Source organism: Tasmannia lanceolata, unplaced genomic scaffold (assembly GCF_043159265.1).
Source record: "Tasmannia lanceolata isolate RefF3 unplaced genomic scaffold, GAP_Taslan_0.1 ptg000044l, whole genome shotgun sequence".
Taxonomy (NCBI): Eukaryota; Viridiplantae; Streptophyta; class Magnoliopsida; order Canellales; family Winteraceae; genus Tasmannia; species Tasmannia lanceolata.
The window spans coordinates 17,025,720-17,045,489 of record NW_027518721.1 but is presented as its reverse complement, the minus strand read 5'-3'; the positions used below and the strand labels follow the sequence as shown (position 1 = coordinate 17,045,489).

At 36.7% G+C, this 19,770-nt stretch overlaps 1 protein-coding gene across 1 annotated transcript; it reads left to right on the top strand.

Moving 5' to 3' along the window:
• Positions 1 to 6,866: 6,866 nt before the first annotated feature.
• LOC143863874 (alcohol-forming fatty acyl-CoA reductase-like) lies at positions 6,867 to 18,536 on the top strand. Its single transcript, XM_077374656.1, has 8 exons — positions 6,867 to 7,059; positions 7,525 to 7,727; positions 8,067 to 8,167; positions 8,426 to 8,618; positions 12,688 to 12,769; positions 16,602 to 16,868; positions 17,194 to 17,321; positions 18,214 to 18,536. Exons 1-8 carry the CDS (start codon positions 6,946 to 6,948, stop codon positions 18,380 to 18,382), a joined length of 1,257 nt encoding a protein of 418 aa, XP_077230771.1. The 5' UTR covers positions 6,867 to 6,945; the 3' UTR covers positions 18,383 to 18,536.
• Positions 18,537 to 19,770: the final 1,234 nt, after the last annotated feature.

The following is a 19,770-nucleotide window of genomic DNA, read 5'->3' as shown; positions in this document are numbered from 1 at the left end:
GGCCCTTACGTAGATGGGGTGTGTACCAAAAATCAGCTCCATAGGATCATCCTAACCCATCCATTTGTGGAGGTCAAAATGGACAGACATTATTTGTCCACAAATCTGCCCATTTTTGTCCTCCACAAATGGAGGGGTTAGGATGATCCTATGGAGCTGATTTTTGTTACACACCCTATCTATGATAGGGCCTTGCAAATGAATGGTTTGGATCACCACAGAAAATGTGGGACCCATGTGATTGGGGCACTTAAGCTCACCAATACTTTCCTCTCTCTCTCTCTCTCTCTCTCTCTCTCTCTCTATATATATATATATATATATATATATATATATATATATATACATTTTCTCGAAATTTCGGACGAAATTAACGAAATTCCGAAATTTGGTATTTCGAGAAATTCCAAATTTCGGCAAATTTCGATTTCGGTGGCAAGAGATGAAAAAACAAAAAAAAAATAAAGAAGAACTTGGAGGGGCAAAATGGTCTTTTAGACTGTATGACGTCCTTCATGAATGGAAAGTGTTGAAACTGTCAACCATCCGTAAATTCAAACTTCCTTTTAAAACCTAAAAACCTTCATAAGAAAAATCCAAAAAAAAACGATATAAATAAGAACACATGTGCATATATGTACCCAATACACTCGAAGAAATGTCTGCATGGACATGTATTTAGCAAGAACCGGTAAATTAAAAAAAAATTAAAAGTGCTTACCTCTAAATGAGAAATTCCCAAATTTTAGATTTTGATACTGGATAACCCCAACCCCAGAGACTTGAAAACCCCCTTCCAAAACTCCAGTACCCTTGGGCAATTTTAAGGGACTTGATAAGCCCATTCGTAAATTGGTAACCCCATTTTGATACTGGATAACCCCAATCCCAAATACTTGAAAACCCCATTCCAAAACTCTAGTACCCTCGGCCAATTTTCAGGGACTTGATAAGCCCATTCTGAAATTGGTAACCCCATTTTGATACCTGATAACCCCAATCGTAGAGACTTGAAAACCCCCTTCCAAAGTCAAAACGTGTTCTATATGCCAAAGGATATTTTCGTCCAGCTTTTACTGACAAGACCTCTTTTGTCCCCCGTTGGTAATTTTTGAAAAGCATGGGTCCTGTTGATAATTTTGCCTTCAAACTCTCTTCACATTGCAGAATCATTTTCTTCCTCATTATTTTCTTCGAAATGGACTTCCAAATGGATTTGGGGTGTATTTTTAAGTTTCATAATTAAAACTACAAAAATGCTACACAAGTAGAAGAGATCTGGAGACGAAGACTCGTATAAACCCAGTAACAAGCAGGGGTGTAAACGGATCGAATTCGGAGCGGATATGGCTATATCCGAATTCGATTATAGTATACACTATCCGAATTCGGATTCGGATTCGGATTCGACGAATATTTAATATCTATTACCGAATTCGTATCCGTCGGATATTGTTCGAATTCGGATATTATCCGTATCCGTTTATCCGGTAAATTCGAACATTTTATTGCAGCACTTTATCTTTTTTCTCCTACTTACTCGAATGAATTTTTCAAACCTTAAAACTAGACCTCTACATTCTCTTCACAAAATTAACTCTCAAACCCTAAAATATATGAGATCCTCTTCTTCCTTTTAAAACAAAGGCAGAGAGAGAGAGGGAGGCGATGGGGATGGGGATGGATGATAGTGTTGGTAGTGGTCTTTGGGTTTTTCCTTTTTTTTTTTGTATATGATGGAATGGGTTTGGGCTATTTTTGTTTTTATATTTTTTTTCTAAAAAGAATATTCACTTTTCTTATAGAAACAAAAGATAGCGTATCATTAATAAAAATAAATATTAATGATATTATTAATAATAAATAAAAAAGATTTACTTCTCGGATTCGGATGTTAAACAGATCGGATATACCATTTACCAGATTCGCATCCGCTAAGAGCCGGATATCTCATAAACGGATTCGGATAATATCCGCTTGAAACGGATTCGGATAATATTCGCTTTAAACGGATTCGGATGCGGACGGTAATCGAATTTCCGAATATCCATTTACACCCCTAGTAACAAGTTCTGATTTATCGTGACACGTGAAACTATAAATTGATAAGATATATCATCCAGTCAAAGAGTCAAATAGTAAAAAAGAGCCAAAAAGCTGTAAAACAGTAAACTTCCTTTCTTATGCACAATTTTACATGCCATCTGGATTTCAGGTTCAACAAAAATAAAAAAATGAAAAAACACAAGAACAAGAACTTTTAATTCTCCGACATGTTTCCAAGCTGGTAATTAATTTATTTTCCCCAAAACCTGTATTTAGGATCGAGTCATCCTAAAAAGAGCCTTAGCGTCATTTTCCCTTTTAGGGATATGATATTTTCACCCCTCTACATTACGCATTCGCCCCCCTTTTAATGTTTTTTTACGTCAAAATCAAGTTAACAGGGGGCGAATGCGTACTACAGAGGGGTGAAAATATCATCTCCCTTTCGCCGCTTTACTTGGTACGAGTACGTCAATATCTCGTGTCCATATTATGGGAAGTTCTCGAGAATTTTTACTTTTTCTCGCAAAATATTTCAACCCCACGTTTTCCTGCATCTACACCCACTTCTGTTTGTCTTTTTCTAAAATGGGTGCACTTTCACTTTTCTGTAGGTGGGGTTTCGTAGTCAACCTCGAGCTAGCTTAGTAAACTGATATTATAACTACAAAAATGCTAGTTTCATAATTATAACTACAAAAATGCTACACAAAATAATTTAAGTTGACAATATGATAGAAATATATATTCATAAATAGAAAATGCTTACACTAGCATGATATCCTCAACTGTGGCTGCAATGGGTGCAATGACCTCAACAGTTCGACAGTCACATAATGACCTGCAACAGAAGAGTTTGACAGTTACAAACTTGTCATCTACGTACAAATCCCTTGAAGTAAAAATACATATATTACTGCCTCAATAAAAACTTCTGGAACATGCAAATCCTCTTAAAGAAAAAAAGACATGGAATAGTAACAGACCACAAAACTAGTGCAGAAGTTCATGATACTAATTACACTATCATATTCTGCTTCCTCTGTATGAAAGTAACAAACTAAAAGTGGTTCAAATATATAAACATACTCCTCCTATGCCTCTTTCTCTTCCTCTACGTCACATTCCTCTTGCCGCTTTCTTTTAGGCAACTTCTATTAGCATTAACCATAACAGAATCAATATATAAACATTAAAAAATATCATTCCATATACACATACAAATGAATAAATAGGGAAGAAAACAAACCTCGCCTTTCTTTTTACATATGGACTTATAATGTCCTTTTTCGCCACATAATTTGCACGTTCGTTTCTTTGGTTGGGATACAGATGTCTCTATGCCAGATTTCAAGCGTGTTGGATTCTTTGGACGTCCCTTGGTCTTCGCAACGGGTGGGTCTCGAATTGTTATTTCAGGTATTTGACTCACGGCAATGTTTGAATATACTTCGCTACCAACGATTGGTAACTCACTACCATCCAATGTAACTTGCTTTTCTTTCTGCTTTTGTTCTTCTTCAGCGAAAAGACGATCACAAAATTCAGTCATCCTGTTGAAAATGTTGTCATCTCTTCCGGGTCCATCAACCAGTTGTTACCATCTTGAGATTAGGCACCACCTCTGAAACGGATTCACGCTACTACCTACTTGTGGTCTTGTAGATATCGTACCCTCTACTTGATACATTGCCTGAATAGACCATCTCCTCAACATATAATGGTCGGGTACCTTCTTCAATTGTTTCATATCCATAATATGAAGGATATGTTTGCATAAGATCCCCTCCCTTTCAAACTTAGCACAATCGCATTTGACAGTCACACCATCGGAATCATCATAAAATACCCTAAACCGTCTACTCTTCACATCATTTCTGGGACCTATCAAATATTTTTCCACGGCCCCATCCTTGCTCAAGTGGTCGTACCAACAACCAGTACACTCGAAGAAATGTCAGCATGGACATGTATTTAGCAAGAACCGGTAAATTAAAATAAAATTAAAAGTGTACCTCTAAATGAGAAATTCCCAAATTTTATATTTGATACCTTGACCCATCAACAGATGCTTCATTCCTTGATTTTTGGAGGCAGTCTACGAAAGGATTTTTTGCATTGAAATTATTTACATGCATCTTTTGATTATTCATTTAATTTTTCTCCACACCTCCTGCAATGCATGGGTTTTCTTATATATCAAGGTTGACAAAATGTGGTGCAAAGTATATAAAATAAAATATGTAGAAGAAGGTTTCGTGTAAATTCGTAGAGGTGTATATTTTTCTAATTTGCAACATCTTTAAAAAACCCAATAAAATATACAGATATAGTACAATGCGAAAATTAAAGGGATTAAGAATGAATAAAATAAATGGGATTTTGCAAAAGACGTCCACTATTTATTTGCAAAAGAGTAATGGTAGGGAGACCGAGAGTACGAATGAAAATATAGCTTCTCACCACAACGTCACGAGTGATGTAAGGCAGCCCTTAGGTTTAGGTAAATAAAGAAAAATAATAATTTTTTTTGGTGAGCATGGCACATGCTAATTGTTGGGCTATCCCATCGGTTCTTCATATTATTATTCTTTGGGAAAAATATCTTATAGTTTGATAATTTGCAAATAGAGTCATCACCTTTGTGTGAATTTTGCAAATCAGGTCATGTCATCAATTTATGATCTGATCATACTCATAAAAAAGAAGAAAAAATCAATTTCTGATCAAAATGGCCGTGATAGATTTTCGGAAGTGATATATCTGCCCCTTTTGATCACCAGGAACACCCACTGTCAGTGTTTGTGGCAATCAAGGGGCATTGAATTCTTCTGACATAAGTACAACAGCCCCTCTTTAGTCATTGATACATTGACAGGAGGTGTTCCTGGTAATCAAAAGGGGCGGTATATCATTTCCCTAGATTTTTTTACTTGTAAAAGACCAAAATGTCCTTATTTGTGAAAAGATGAAAATTACCCTGTAAAAAGACCAAGATACCCGTGAAGCTCAGTGATATGTTTTGATGGCGTAGGTCCCACGATCTTCACCCGAGCCCTAGTATATGGTGGGGCTCACAATTTTACACGTCATGTTTTGCTTTGATGGGGTGGGCCCATTTTTTTACACCCAAGCATAAGAATTCTAGTATACATAGACATGATATTACCACACCCTTGATCCAAAACTTATCTTTGATTGTCATGTGTATTTTGGTCTTTTTAGAAGGTAACCTTTGTCTTTTCACATAAAAGGACATTTTGGTCTTCTTCAATGAGTAAAAAAAAAAACACTACATTGAGTATTTTGGTCACAAATTGATGGCATGACCTGATTTGTAAAATTCACGCAAACGTGATGGCTCTATTTGCAAAATCTCAAATTACCTCTCTCTCTCTACTTAGTATTGAGTCCATTGACTATGGATTAAGGGAAATGATATCAACACAACCATCTTTTGATATATATGCGCTCACCTATCAAAGAACTTTCAAAAGGTCATTATGTTCCCGAAAGTTTTTTACAAACCAATTAAAAAAGAAAAACATGCTAGAGCGAGCCCATAACAAGAAGTAGGTGCGCTGATATTATTTCCCTGATTAAGATCATATCATTTTAAAAAATATATATCATTTCCCTAGACTAATTACAGAAGATTAAAAAAAGTGTAGAACGCTGGTGAATACCTATGCTTCTATTGGTGCAATCCAAGATTTAATTATATGCCTAAATCTGTTCGTTTATCAACACGCACCAACATGAGTGAGTGAATGTTGCGTAAAGGAAACAAGTCAAGAACAGTCGAGTTTTTAACACCCACCCACACCCACACCCACACCCCCCCACCCCCTTCTCTCTCTCACTCACTCACATAAGGAACCACGTTCTTGTGCCAGAACATCCAACTTGCTCTTATAAATATATTGCTCACATTCGAGGGACAGAACATACCTCTCTTCACTCTGGGCTTTCATATTTGCAAATTCTTTTCTTTGAAATGGCTTTCCAAATGGAATTGGCGTGTATTTTACAATCTCTGGAGCACAAAAGCATCTTAGTCACTGGTTCTACTGGCTTTCTAGCAAAGAGTATTAGCCCCACAATCTTTTTTATCTTCCTTTTAATTTCGCCCTTCTTCGTTGTCTTGCGTATTTGGTTTTTTATGATAGTTTTTCTTTCATTGAATGTAGTTTTTGTGGATGATAGTTTTTCTTTCACTGAAATTATAGTTTTTGTGGAGAAACTACTTAGAGTTCAACCTCTTGTCAAGAGGCTTTTTCTTCTTATAAGAGCTACAAATGATGAGACTGCTAAGCAGCGCTTGCAAAATGATGTATGCCACTACCCTTACTTCTCTATAGTATCATTTTTTTTGCTCCTCTTTCACACAAGTAGCTTTAATGAGGCAATTTGACAAATTATCACTTGGGACATATCAGTAAGTTTTTTACTTGGGACACATCAGTAAGTTTTTCTTGTGCCAAGAGGCACCCGACTTCCACATATAAATACATTGTAACAGCATGTAAATTGTTGTCTATGATATCCTTGTAATATCGCCCTCATATAAGGGCATTATTGTCATGTAACAATATATTTTGTATATATAAAGCAACCAGAGACGCGTTTTCAGAATCATTTTAGATTTAAACTCTCTTCACATTGCAGAATCATTTTCTTTCTCATTATTTTCTTCGAAATGGACTTCCAAATGGATTTGGGGTGTATTTTACAGTCTCTGGAGCACAAAAGCATCTTAGTCACTGGTTCTACTGGCTTTCTAGCAAAGAGTATTAGCTCCCGCCCCCGCCCCCGCCCCCGCCCCTTTTTATCTCCTTTTTCCTCTAGCTCTTTTGTATTGTCTGGTAAATTTGTTTTTAATGATAGTTTTTCTTTCAAATGAATGTAGTTTTTGTGGAGAAACTACTTAGAGTTCAACCTCATATGAAGAGGCTTTTTCTTCTTATAAGGGCTACAAATGATGAAACTGCTAGGCAGCGCCTGCAAAATGATGTATGCCATTACACTTCATTCTTTCTTGTAATATCATTTTTTAACTGCTCTATCACTCAAGCCTCTTTAAGGAGGAGGTATCATATCTGTGAAACAACCAGTTATTCCAAAAGCTTAAGCTTTTGGAGACGGTGTTATTTAATCTTTTATACTTAACACTCCTTTCACGTGTGTGGCCCCTCTTTCTAGGGTTGGCCTACAGATGGCACATGTGGCTCATCTTTTGGGTTTGGCCATTGCATGTGGATTTTTGGTATCAGGGAGGTTTGAACTTAGGACCTTTGGCTCTGATACCATGTGAAAACTACCAGTAACTCCAAAAGCTTAAGCTGATGGTGATGGCGTTATCTAATCTTTTATACTTTAACTGACTTACCCATTAAAAAACTTAAAACTTAGTTTTGTCTTTCTAAAACATCGAACCAAGATGTTATGTATCATATCTTAACTTTGTTTTATTGTCAGGTTATGGAGAAGGAGGTATTTAGGATCTTGAGAGAGAAACATGGTAAGGATTTTTATTCATTTATATGGGACAAGGTCACTCCTGTTGCAGGGGATATCGCTTGTGAGAACTTGGGAATAGAGGAGAAAAGTATGAAGGAAGAGATGTGGAGAGAAATCAATGTCATTGTAAATGTAGCAGCTACTACAAACTTTGATGAGAGGTGATGTTGTAATGCAAATACTGTCATGTAGTATACGAAAATGAAACAGGTTTTTAAAATCTCAGACTTGGACGAGAACTCAATTTAAGTTAAAAAGGAATTGACATAAGCAAGTCCATAATTGGCGAGGTCAATATTTTATCGATTCGGGCAAGTTAAAGGAGTTTTGACTTTGTGATGACAAAACTCAGGCTTGAATGAGAACTTGGCCAAGACAAAACCGAGTTGAGTTGTGCGAGTCCATATTTGACTCAGTGCAGTTTTTAAACAGTGAACGAACCTTTTTTTATTTTTCTTTTGAAATCTCAAATTATTAATTTTTTTAATAATTGTCTATAGATATGATGTATCTTTGATTACTAATACCATGGGAGCTAAGCATGTTTTGGAGTTTGCAAAGAAATGTGTGAAACTAGAGATACTTCTCCATGTGTCAACTGGTGAGTCTATACAGTGAGTTACCAAAGGATAGATGATTATCATTATTTTTATCTCGGCTATGAACTTATTCTTGAAGTTTGATTTTCTACTGCTCCTCTTCTCCTACTCCTCTTCCTCTTCTCTATCTTTTCTTCTTCCTCCTCCTGTTTTCTCCTCCATTTATTATTTGATCTATGTGTTTGTAATTAAGAATTGATTTCTTCTTATTGTTTGATAATTTAGCCCTCTAATGAATCAAATTTCATCTTGTGTTTTAGCATATGTTTCTGGGGAAAAGGCCGGACTTATATTAGAGAAACCATTTCACATGGGTGAAACACTAAATGGAATCATGCGTTTAGACATTGAAGCAGAGATGAAATTGGCAAATGAAAGATTAAGGGAACTTCGTGATAATGGAGCTAGTCGAAAAGCAGAGACTATTGCCATGAAAGAACTCGGAATCCAAAGGTTTGAAACACTCAACTTGGATCCACCACAGAATGCAAATTTTGAGATCAATGTTTTTAAACTCAGAATGGCCCAGAAATAGGCATGGTAACTAGAATACTAAGTTGAGTATAGGTGAGACCAAGAGAAAAGATTTTTTTTCTTTCCACTTCAAAATTTCTATGGGATGGTTATAGCTGAATTCACAAATTGGCCTGTTCTTGGAAGGCGCAACACCCTTGATATATTCGCTCCCCTTGTTTTACTTGGGAGATATAATGGACTTACAGAAATAATCAGTGCTTATATATGGACTTACAGATAAACACAATAAAAGATAAGGATAATCACAATAATGGTAATCCATAGGGAGATATACATCCACTCCTTTCATCTTCCAGCTTAAGAGACAAGTGAACAAGTGTCATCACTACATATGGAGACAAGTACCTCCACTCACACCTTTTTTCTCAGCCAAACCCACTCCTTTCATCTTCCAGCTTAAGAGACAAGTGAACAAGTGTCATCACTACATATGGAGACAAGTACCTCCACTCACACCTTTTTTCTCAGCCAAACCCACTCCTTTCATCTTCCAGCTTAAGAGAGAAGTCAAGTGAACAAGTGTCATCACTACATATGGAGACAAGTATCTCCACTCACACCTTTTTTCTCAGCCAAACCCAATAGACATCGGTCACCATCTCTCCTTCGGTTAAAGCATTCATATGAAGGCTTGAAATGGTTTATCGGTGCTAGCATTCAGCAGATACATTCTCCATTCTATCTGTCAAGGGCTCAGCCCCCTAAGCTTATCCTCAGGGTATGGTACGACTTTTCAACACTAGTGGTTTCTTTGAAAAGCTTTGCTTCAACATATTTCAAAAAATTTTTACTACTAGGTTCAACATTTCCATTTATTAAACCAAACTCGCAAGACCTATTAAGCATATGAAGGTGATGGTTTTTCTTTCATATATTCTAGTACATTCAAAATGAATAAACCATTGATATTATAGCCTTTTCCTATAAATGCATTATTTTTTCTTAAAATAGCCTTGTTCGCTTCAAAAGTGAGTTTCAATTCATTCTTGTTGAGAAAAACCCTGAAACCAAGTTCCATGTATGTCCAGCACATGCAACACCTCTTGAAGAGCAAGTATTTTTTCAAAAGTTAACATCAGTAGAGCCTTGCATTTTCCAATGAATTTTGATGTCTGTGAGTTGCCCATGTAGACTTCATCTCCTCCTTCAACTGTTAAATAGTTGCAGAAAGAGTTTCTATCTAGCTCCACAAATGTTCTTAGAAGCACCTGTGTCTAGCGCCCCCTCATTTAGATTTTACACCAAGTTCACTGATGTCACGAGAATTGCAATCATATCAGCTTCAATTAAATTAACTTTAGCATTGTTCGAACCAAACTTCTTTCGGTGTTGACAATCCTTCCTATAGAATTCTGGTTTTCAGCATTCAAAACAGTTCCATTTCTTTTTTGGTGTAGTTTTCTTGAACTTGTTTTCTCTTTTCATTTTCATATTATTAAACCTCTCATTCTTTGTTTTTACTATATTTGCCTTCGAGATAAACTCTTTGGCTTTTTCTTCTTTTTCTTTGACTATGTTCTTTTCCTCTATCTAATTAATCCGAACTACTACTTGATCTATGGTTCATTCCTTAGTTTTGCTTCATTCCAATTTTGAAGTCTTTCCAAGATAATGTCAATTTCTATATAAGAGAACCAGACATGAATGCATCAGGTAATTTCATACCTTCCTTAGCCAATTCTCTAACTAAGAATTGATACTCATCAATTTTTCTAAACACATTTTTAGTATCTTTCATGACAAAATCCAAAAATTTTCCTATAAAATATTTCTTATTTCTAACATTTTTAAGTGCACATTTTCTATGTAGTGCATGCTAAACATTCAAAGAATGTGTATCATAATAGTATACATTGTATAATTCATTTAACAATCCATTCAAGTTATGATAACTGCAAACATAATCAGCTTGATTCCATCCATTAAATCACATTGTGTTTTCAACTGGTGATGGTTGGGTAAGTGCAACAGCCACCCCAATTTGCTGTAATGAAAATAGAATATGTTGTTTCCACCACTTGTAAATTGAACCATTGAACTGTTCGATTTTTGAAACATCAAGAACATTGGTTACACTGATGTTTGTAACAGTGGTGGAAATAGAGGAGGACTTGGGGGCCTCAGTAGCCATAATATCAAAATATGATTCTTGATATATATTGTTGGAACAATAGATGTATGATGGATGCTCAATAATATATATGGCGAAACCGAGTTTGAAGATTGTTGAAAAAACAAATTACTAATGAAAGTGGAGAGGCAGATGCACTAATCGATTTTGACGACATAACCCTTGCTTGAAAAAAAAAATTATTTGTTGAATGAAGAAGAAAGCTGAGTCTTTCCACTTGATCACTCTCCTTAAGTATCGTATCTGCCCCCTATTGTACAATCCAGGATCCTTGGACCAACCTCCAAGACAAAACTTCTCTTAGGCTCCAATAGACATGAACTAGCTTATTGATCTTCATAGAATCACTTAAGAACTGCTCAAACATAGAATGGATATGGAGGAACATAGTGCGGAAAAACCTTAAGGAGAAAATCTTTTTTTTGTCTATGTCTATATTGTTTTTTATGTATCTGTATTCTGGGTGCTGGTGTTCTTCCTTCTTTATAGAGAATACCACCCCCAATGCGAAAGGAGGGTATGCCTCTTCAGAGAAGACGGACCACAACATTTAGAAAACGGTAATAAACACGTTAGATATAAATGGATGCTTAAATGGAGTCTGTTCAGAAATAAAAACTATTTGAAACTTAATTGTAGATTTTGAACGATAAACAAGTCATTTAGGATGTTAAATAAAAGATTTTTTTATTGATGAACAAGACCTAGACCTCGAACCATGGCCACGACCGAGCGCGGCGAGTGTGTGTGTTTATTTTAGTTCATGTAAAACTTGGCTCACCCAAACAATTTTAATGCTCCTTGAAAGGCCCAAGCCTTTTCCTTGCACCACCTCTTATAAGGAGGAAAATGTTTCTTCCACTTTTCAATATGGGATTAAATGCCTTCCATTGGCTTTCAAACACACCCTCACAACAAGCATGGTCTTGGGTTTGAGTTTCAAGGCAGGCACGCTTCGCTACCATGAATTTATTTCATGATAAATTAGCTTCTCCATGTGGTGAGGAGGCTGGGCGAGGGATTTTTTTTCCCGGAATACAGGGGAGAGTCGGTGAGGAGAGGATAAGAAAAGCCTGAAAAATCACGAAACAAAAAAACTCTACTCCAAATGTGATGGACTTTTGCTAACTTTTTAGCCACTGCTCACCCTCGACTCATTCCTGCCCTCTCAAATTCCTCCTTCTCCCACCAATTACACGACATGGAGACACTGATTTATCATGAAAAAAATCCTGGCTTAAAAGACAAGAACCCATGGATTTGCAGATTACATACACTACTATCGTCGATAATTTCATATTCTTCAAATTAGTTACTTGATTTATGACCTAGTTTGTTGACATACAAAAAAAAAACATTTATTGACATGGGGTATCCACACCCCAATTTTTAGGGCGGGATTATTCCCTACAGATGCGCACAACCACCTGTTAACCACGCGCATCGGGTAAGCCCGGGGGATTTGAACTTGCGTCAATGGGGACCATACCTATGACTCTAAGCAAAAGAGCCACACCCGTACGGGTTACATACCCCAAATTTACCTAACAAGAAATTTTAAAACATGTTAATGCTCCTGTAATCTCTCTCTCTCTCTCTCTCTCTCTCTCTCTCTCTCTCTCTCTCTCTCTCTCTCTCTCACACACACACACACACACACACTAACTGTAAATAATTTTCTTTGGGATCTTCTTCATAACCTTCATGTCTTGGATATCCTTCACTTCAAACTGCAATTTGATTCATTCAATGACATTCAGCACTGGAAAGTGGTTTTAGAGAAATCAAGAAAATTTTGGTATTTATGCATAATACCCTTTCTAATCCTACTTTATGTACTTTGGGTAACTGTAGAACCCTCGATGTCTTTATAGTGAATTATGGTAAGGGGAAGTTGAGATGCGTGCCGATAGATAGAAGGATGATTCTCGATGTGGTAAGCTTGCTCCCTATGGTTCCTTTCATAGTTATGAATGTATAATACATGTACGTATTAAGTATAGTGTGTGGCATCCTTCCTGAAGTTGCATATAAAAAAAAAAGGGAAACTGTTGAAAAAATGTCCATTTAACAAGTCAATGTGGATGATTTTTACCGTTTTTTGCCCTCGCCACATATCTGTATTATTTGCAAACTCAGTGGCATTAACATGTCACTGGTAATTTTGAATCTTGATTTGCTAGCCACCTTCTCCAAACACTACGTCTCGCCCATCCTTTGCAATTGAATGTATTCAGAGATTTATCTTATTAGATTGATGAAAAACTACACCGAAGTACTATTTCTTGAAAGGTTGCTAGCAATAATAAGTGAAGAAAGAAGCTAGCAATAATAATGACAATTATGAAAAAACGGGCGAGTATAAATTTGTCTTATTAAATGGGCGGGTATAAATTTGCCCACTTACCTGTCCATTTTCCCCCTCTTTCACCTCCACAGTACGAAGGGTTGGGATGATTCTATGGAGCTGATTTTTTTGGGCACTCCTTATCTACGTCAGGGCCTATCAAATGACCGGCTCGGATCACCCCAAAAATGTGGGCCCACCAGCTAATATGAGGAGCCGCTCACAATCACTTTCCCCTATATATATATATATATATATATATATATATAGACGCTAGCACTACCTTATATGAGGTGGCAAAACATAGGAGGGCCACTTTGTTTGGATGATCCAAAGCATTCATTTGATAGGCCCTCACATAGATAGGGTGCCCACAAAAAATCAGGTCCATAGGATCATCCTAACCTTTCCATTTGTGGAGGTTTAGATATATGGAGGTTTATACCCATCCATTTTAAGCTCCACTAATGAAGGGTTAGGATGACCCTATGGACCTGATTTTTTGTGGGCACCCTATCTATGTGAGGGCTTATCAAATGAATGCTTTGGATCATCCAAACAAAGTGGGCCCCCTATGTTTTGTTAGCGCCACCTCATATAAGGTAGCGTTAGTGCCACCTCAGGAACCTCTCTCGCTCTCTCTCTCTCTCTCTATATATATATATATAGAGAGAGAGAGAGAGAGAGAAAAGTGTAGCTACACATACGTGTAGCTAACTTAGCTACACCAACGGCTTAAAATATAGTGGGCCCCACATTGTTTGGGTGATGCAAACCATTCATTTGATGGGCCCTCATATAGATAGGGTGTGCCGAAAAAATCAGCTCTGTAGGATCATCCCAACCCTACGATTTGTGGAGGGAAAAATGGACGCGTAAAAACCTTCACAAATCTGTCCATTTTTGCCTCCATAGTTTGAAGGGTGGGGATGATCCTATGGAGCTGATTTTTTGGGCACACCCTATCAATGTGAGGGTCTATCAAATGAATGGTTTGGATCACCCAAACAATGTGGGCCCACTGTATTTTAAGCCGTTGGTGTAGCTAAGTTAGCTACACATATGTGTAGCTTCACTTAACTCATATATATATACACACACACACACACATATGTTAATATGTATATATTTACACACACACATATATAGAGGAAAGTGTTTCTGCGCACAAGTGGCTTAAGAAGCCACCGGTTGGTCGCGTTTTGTGGACCCTGCAGAGTTGGAGCCGCCATACCAACCAACTGGTGGCTTTTTAAGCCGTTCCCTGCGCACGTGTACAGAAACACTTTTCTCATATATATATATATATATAGAGAGAGAGAGAGAGAGAGAGAGAGGAAACTGTTGGTGCGCTTAAGCGCCCAATCACATGGGTCCCACATTTTTTGTGGTGATCCAAACCATTCATTTGCAAGGCCCTATCATAGATAGGGTGTGTACCAAAAATCAGCTCCATAGGATCATCCTAACCCCTCCATTTGTGGAGGACAAAAATGGGCAGATTTGTGGACAAACAATGTCTGTCCATTTTGACCTCCACAAATGGATGGGTTAGGATGATCCTATGGAGCTGATTTTTGGTACACACCCCATCTATGTAAGGGCCTTTCAAATGAATGCTTTGGATCATCCTAATAAAGTGGGCCCCCATGTGATTGGGCGCTTAAGCGCTCCAACAGTTTCCTCATATATATATATATATATATATATATATATATATAGAGAGAGAGAGAGAGAGAGAGAGAGAGAACGGTTTCTACACACTACCTTAAAATACAATGGAGGGCATATTGTTTGGGTGATCCAAACCATTCATTTGATTGGCCCTCACATAGATAGGGTGTACATAAAAAATCAGCTCCATAGGATAATCCCAACCCTACGATTTGTGGAGGTAAAAGGACGTGTATAAACCTTCACAAATCTGTCCATTTTTTGCCTCCACGGTTCGAAGGGTTAGGATGATCCTATGGAGTTTATTTTTTGTAGACACCCTATCTATGTGAGAGCCAATCAAATGAATGGTTTGGATCACCCAAACAATGTGGTCCTCCACTGTATTTTAAGGTAGTGTGTAAGAAACCGTTCATTTGATATATATATATATATATATATATATATATATATATATATGATTTAAGTGAAGCTGCACATACGTATAGCTAACTTAGCTACACCGACGGCTTAAAATACAGTGGGCCCACATTGTTTGGGTGATCTAAACCATCCATTTTATAGGCCCTCACATTGATAGGGTGTGCCCAAAAAATCATATATAGAGAAAAGTGTAGCTACACACTCGTGTAGCTAACTTAGCTACATCGACGGCATAAAATACCGTGGGCCCCACATTGTTTCGGTGATGCAAACCATTCATTTGATGGGCCCTCACATAGATAGGGTGTGCCCAAAAAATTAACTCGATAGGATCATCCCAACCCTACGATTTGTTGAGGCAAAAATGAACATGTAAAAACCTTCACAAATCTGTCCATTTTTGCCTCTACAGTTTGAAGGGTTGGGATCATCCAATGGAACTGAGTTTTTGGGCACACCCTATCAATGTGAGGGCCTAGCAAATGAATGGTTTGGATCACCCAAATAATGTGGGCCTACTGTATTTTAAGCCGTCGGTGTAGCTAAGTTAGTTACACGTATGTTTAGCTTCACTTAACTCATATATATATATATATATATATATATATATATATATATATATATGAGGAAAGTGAAGCTACACCGCCGGCTTAAAATACAATGGGCCCACATTGTTTTGGTGATCCAAAGAATTCATTTGATTGGCCCTCACATAGATAGGTTCTCCACCAAAAATCAGCTCCATAGGATCATCCCAACCCTTCAAACTGTGGAAGCAAAAATGGACAAATTTGTGAAGGTTTTTACACGTTCATTTTTGCCTCCACAAATCGTAGGGTTGGGATGATCCTATGGAGCTGATTTTTGGTGGACACCCTATCTATGTGAGGGCCAATCAAATGAATTCTTTGGATCACCAAAACAATGTGGGCCCATTGTATTTTAAGCCGGCGGTGTAGCTTCACTTTCCTCATATATATATATATATATATATGGTTAATTAGTGTAGAGTCACGTATGTGTAGCAAATCCCATATATATATATATATATATATATATATATATGGGATTTGCTAAGCAATTTGGCATAAGGCCATTCCGCGGCTCTCTTTTTCAAGAGAGAACAACCACCTCAGATGAATTAAATGAATAAGACAAAATCTGTTGCTAGTTAGTTGTTCTCTCGTGATAAAATCTGCTGAATGGCTTTCTGTGAAATTGCCTAGAAAATCCCAAATGTGTGTGTTTATGGTTAATTAGTGAATGTCTCTTAAAACTGGATCAAGCTTATGGATTTTGACATGAGGCTTGTAAGCTTATACAGATCCCAGGAGACATGGTCGTAAATGCTATGATGGTGAGCATGGTGGCTCATTCAAATCAACCCTCCCTATTCATCTACCAAATTGGTTCATCTGTGCGAAATCCTTTCTGTATCTCCATGCTTATAGATAGTGCGTACCACTACTTTTCTAAGAACCCATGCATCACAGACGATGGAAAGCCCATTAGGGTTTCAACGTTAACAATCTTCAACACCATGGCTAGCTTTCGCAGATACATGACTCTACGTTACAAGATACCCCTCAAGGTTGGTTTTTTTGGTGTAGTAAAGATACTTTTAAAAACCTACGGCTACTGATATTTGCCCTACCATGTCTTGATAATGACACAAACTCGCCTTATATTTTCCTATTTAATTGGTTGCTAAGAGTTTTTATTATCTAATTAATCAGTTGTCAAAAGCTATTACAATTCTAGAAAAGCTCTTAGCAGCCAATTGAAAAGGAAAAGACATGGCAAGTTAGTGTCATTATCATGACATGGTGGTCCAAATATCAGTAGCCATCCCGAATCTATAAATATATACTAATGGTCATTAACAACTATTTTCTTGTGGATTCTTATCTTTTTAGGGCTTGGGATTAGCAAATGTCGTATTTTTCCAGCATTTCAATCGTTTATACCGAGATTCAAGTCGAAAGTACAACTTCATCATGCGTTTGATGGGTCTATATGAACGTTTCTTTTTTTTCAAAGGAAGGTATGTGTACTCCCTCTTGCGTATGGAAATTATAAGATGTTAGTACAAGCTGACCCATAAAAAAAAAATGTTAGTAAAAGCTGCATGTGTTAGAGGATTTCCGAACTCTGGGGTTCTAAGGAATAGAACAATTTAGTTTTTTTCTAAAAAAAGGATAAGATTAATTTTTGTGTTCTATGTGGGCATTTTAACTAACTTCGTGGAGGGAAATAGAGTCACTTATGCGCTCCTCTGAATGCTTTTTCACAAGAATACACTCCCACTGCCAAGTTACCAAACTCAAAAGTATATGTTTTCACTGTAAAAGTAAAGGAAAATTTAAAAAAGCTACTGATATTTACACCACCATGTTTTGATAATGAGACTAAACACTCCTTTTATTCTTTAACCAGTTGTCAAAGGCAATTACAATTACAAAAACCTCTCACCTGCCAATTTAAAAAGAAAAGACAAGGTGAGTTAGTCTCATTATCAAAATATGGTAGTGCAAATATCAGTAGCCTTTAAAACTCAAATTTTAGGGTAATATTTTTTTTTTAAAATAGGGAAAATAAATGAGGCATAATGTTGAGAGGGATTTGCTAGGGACCATCGCAGAAGGCATTTCGTGGACAGGCTGTTGCATGAGATTGCAGCCACATAGGCTCACTTTTTGTCCTTTTCATTTAATTGCTATTAACTATATAATTTCTATGACTATTACAACCGTTATTTTCAAGTAATCATGATTAAATTCAAAGGCATTTGAATATAAGATTACATGTAAATTATTTTAAAGATAACCAAAGAAACCCGTAGTATTCTTCTAAGTTAGAAATATATAATCTAAAATGATTGGATCACATGCTCTCAAAATTGTTTAGTGTTTAACGATCCCAAGTATGTTGCACAGATTCGACGACTTCAACTCAGAGAAGTTTAGGGCAGCGATGAAAGATGATGGCATGGTAGATGGGATGTTTTGTTTCGACCCCAAGTGCATCGATTGGGAAGAATATCTCATGAAAATTCACATCCCAGGTGTTGTAAAATATCTACTCGAATCAAAATTAGTAAAATAGTTGTGAGGTCACGCATTGATCGAACTCTACTCAGCTTATGATTATGCCATTCTACTGAATGTGTAATAAGGTAAAACATGTACTCATATGTTTTCACTAGTTGCAGTCCCGTGATGCACGCACGGGGCAAAAGAATAAGAACACGATTGCCAAATTTGATTGCCCTAAGCGTAATTTGGTTCTAACTTATCAGCTGTTTAAAAGGAGAATAATGCGAATTGAGAATAATGCGCATACGAATAAATAAGAGAAACATATGAGAAATGAAGGCCATAAGGAATAAAATGCCATCTAAAGAAATGAAATGATGCATTCACACACTCATATTGGTTCTAAACCATTTAACATTTCCCATAAAGGAAAACAACTGATTGGTGATTTTTAACCTGAAAAACCAAATTCGTATACCATTTCTAATATTGTTTTGATGACAACAACTGTAACCACAGTGTTTTATGAGATCATTTCATAAATAAAAACTTCAAACAACAACAATTGATGCCATAAAGCAGTCAATAAATTGAAAGCTAAAAAAGTTTAAAATTACTTGCGGGAACAGTATCACCAAGCCTATAAAATTGAATCTGAACCTTAGACTATAAAATTTATTTTAGGAGATTAAGAGTAGTTTCCAAAGCCTTGAAATAAGACTTAAAACAATAAGAGACTACGCGTGATCCCAAGACGACTTGTCGAAGCCTAATAACCTTGGCATGTATCTTTTCATCTCTTCTACAATTTGTAGCTGTAGGATGGCGAGGAAGCGGAGGAAAAGTTTTTTGAAAATCTGTACTTGGTTACCTTACGCTTTTGCAAAGATCCATCCACATTCATCTTGGTTTCAAGATCCACTTCAGCCCAACTATCTTCTTTTCTGCCGGAGGATCAACCAACTCCCATCACACTGCTAAACAGATTGAGTCCGGATTTGAAATACGCTAAAAGTGCAAAAAGATGTCAAAAGTGTAACTGCATAAAAAAACGTCAATAAGATGTAAAGGTGGTGTCAAAAAGTAGCATTGTCCAAGCCTACATTTTCACGATTATTGAAGGAAATACAGTCACTTAAGTTGATCAAAAGATGTCAAAAAGGTAACTGCATAAAGAATTCTCACTCCAATCAAACCCCCTTCTCATGTAGACTACTAATCCCAATTTATGTTAAGAAAAAAATATAAATAGTAGAGATTGGTGGACTTTAAAACATTGTATAGATGTGCCACACAAATACTCCATAGAGTAGTTCACTATAGGCCAATTATATCACCGTTGGATCAAGATCAAATGGTGATGGCTAGCGGGATCCATTTGCTTCATTTTTCATGAAGAAAATAAGTAACTGATTAATGAATCAATAAAGCATGTTCAGACTGAATTTCCTTTGAAAT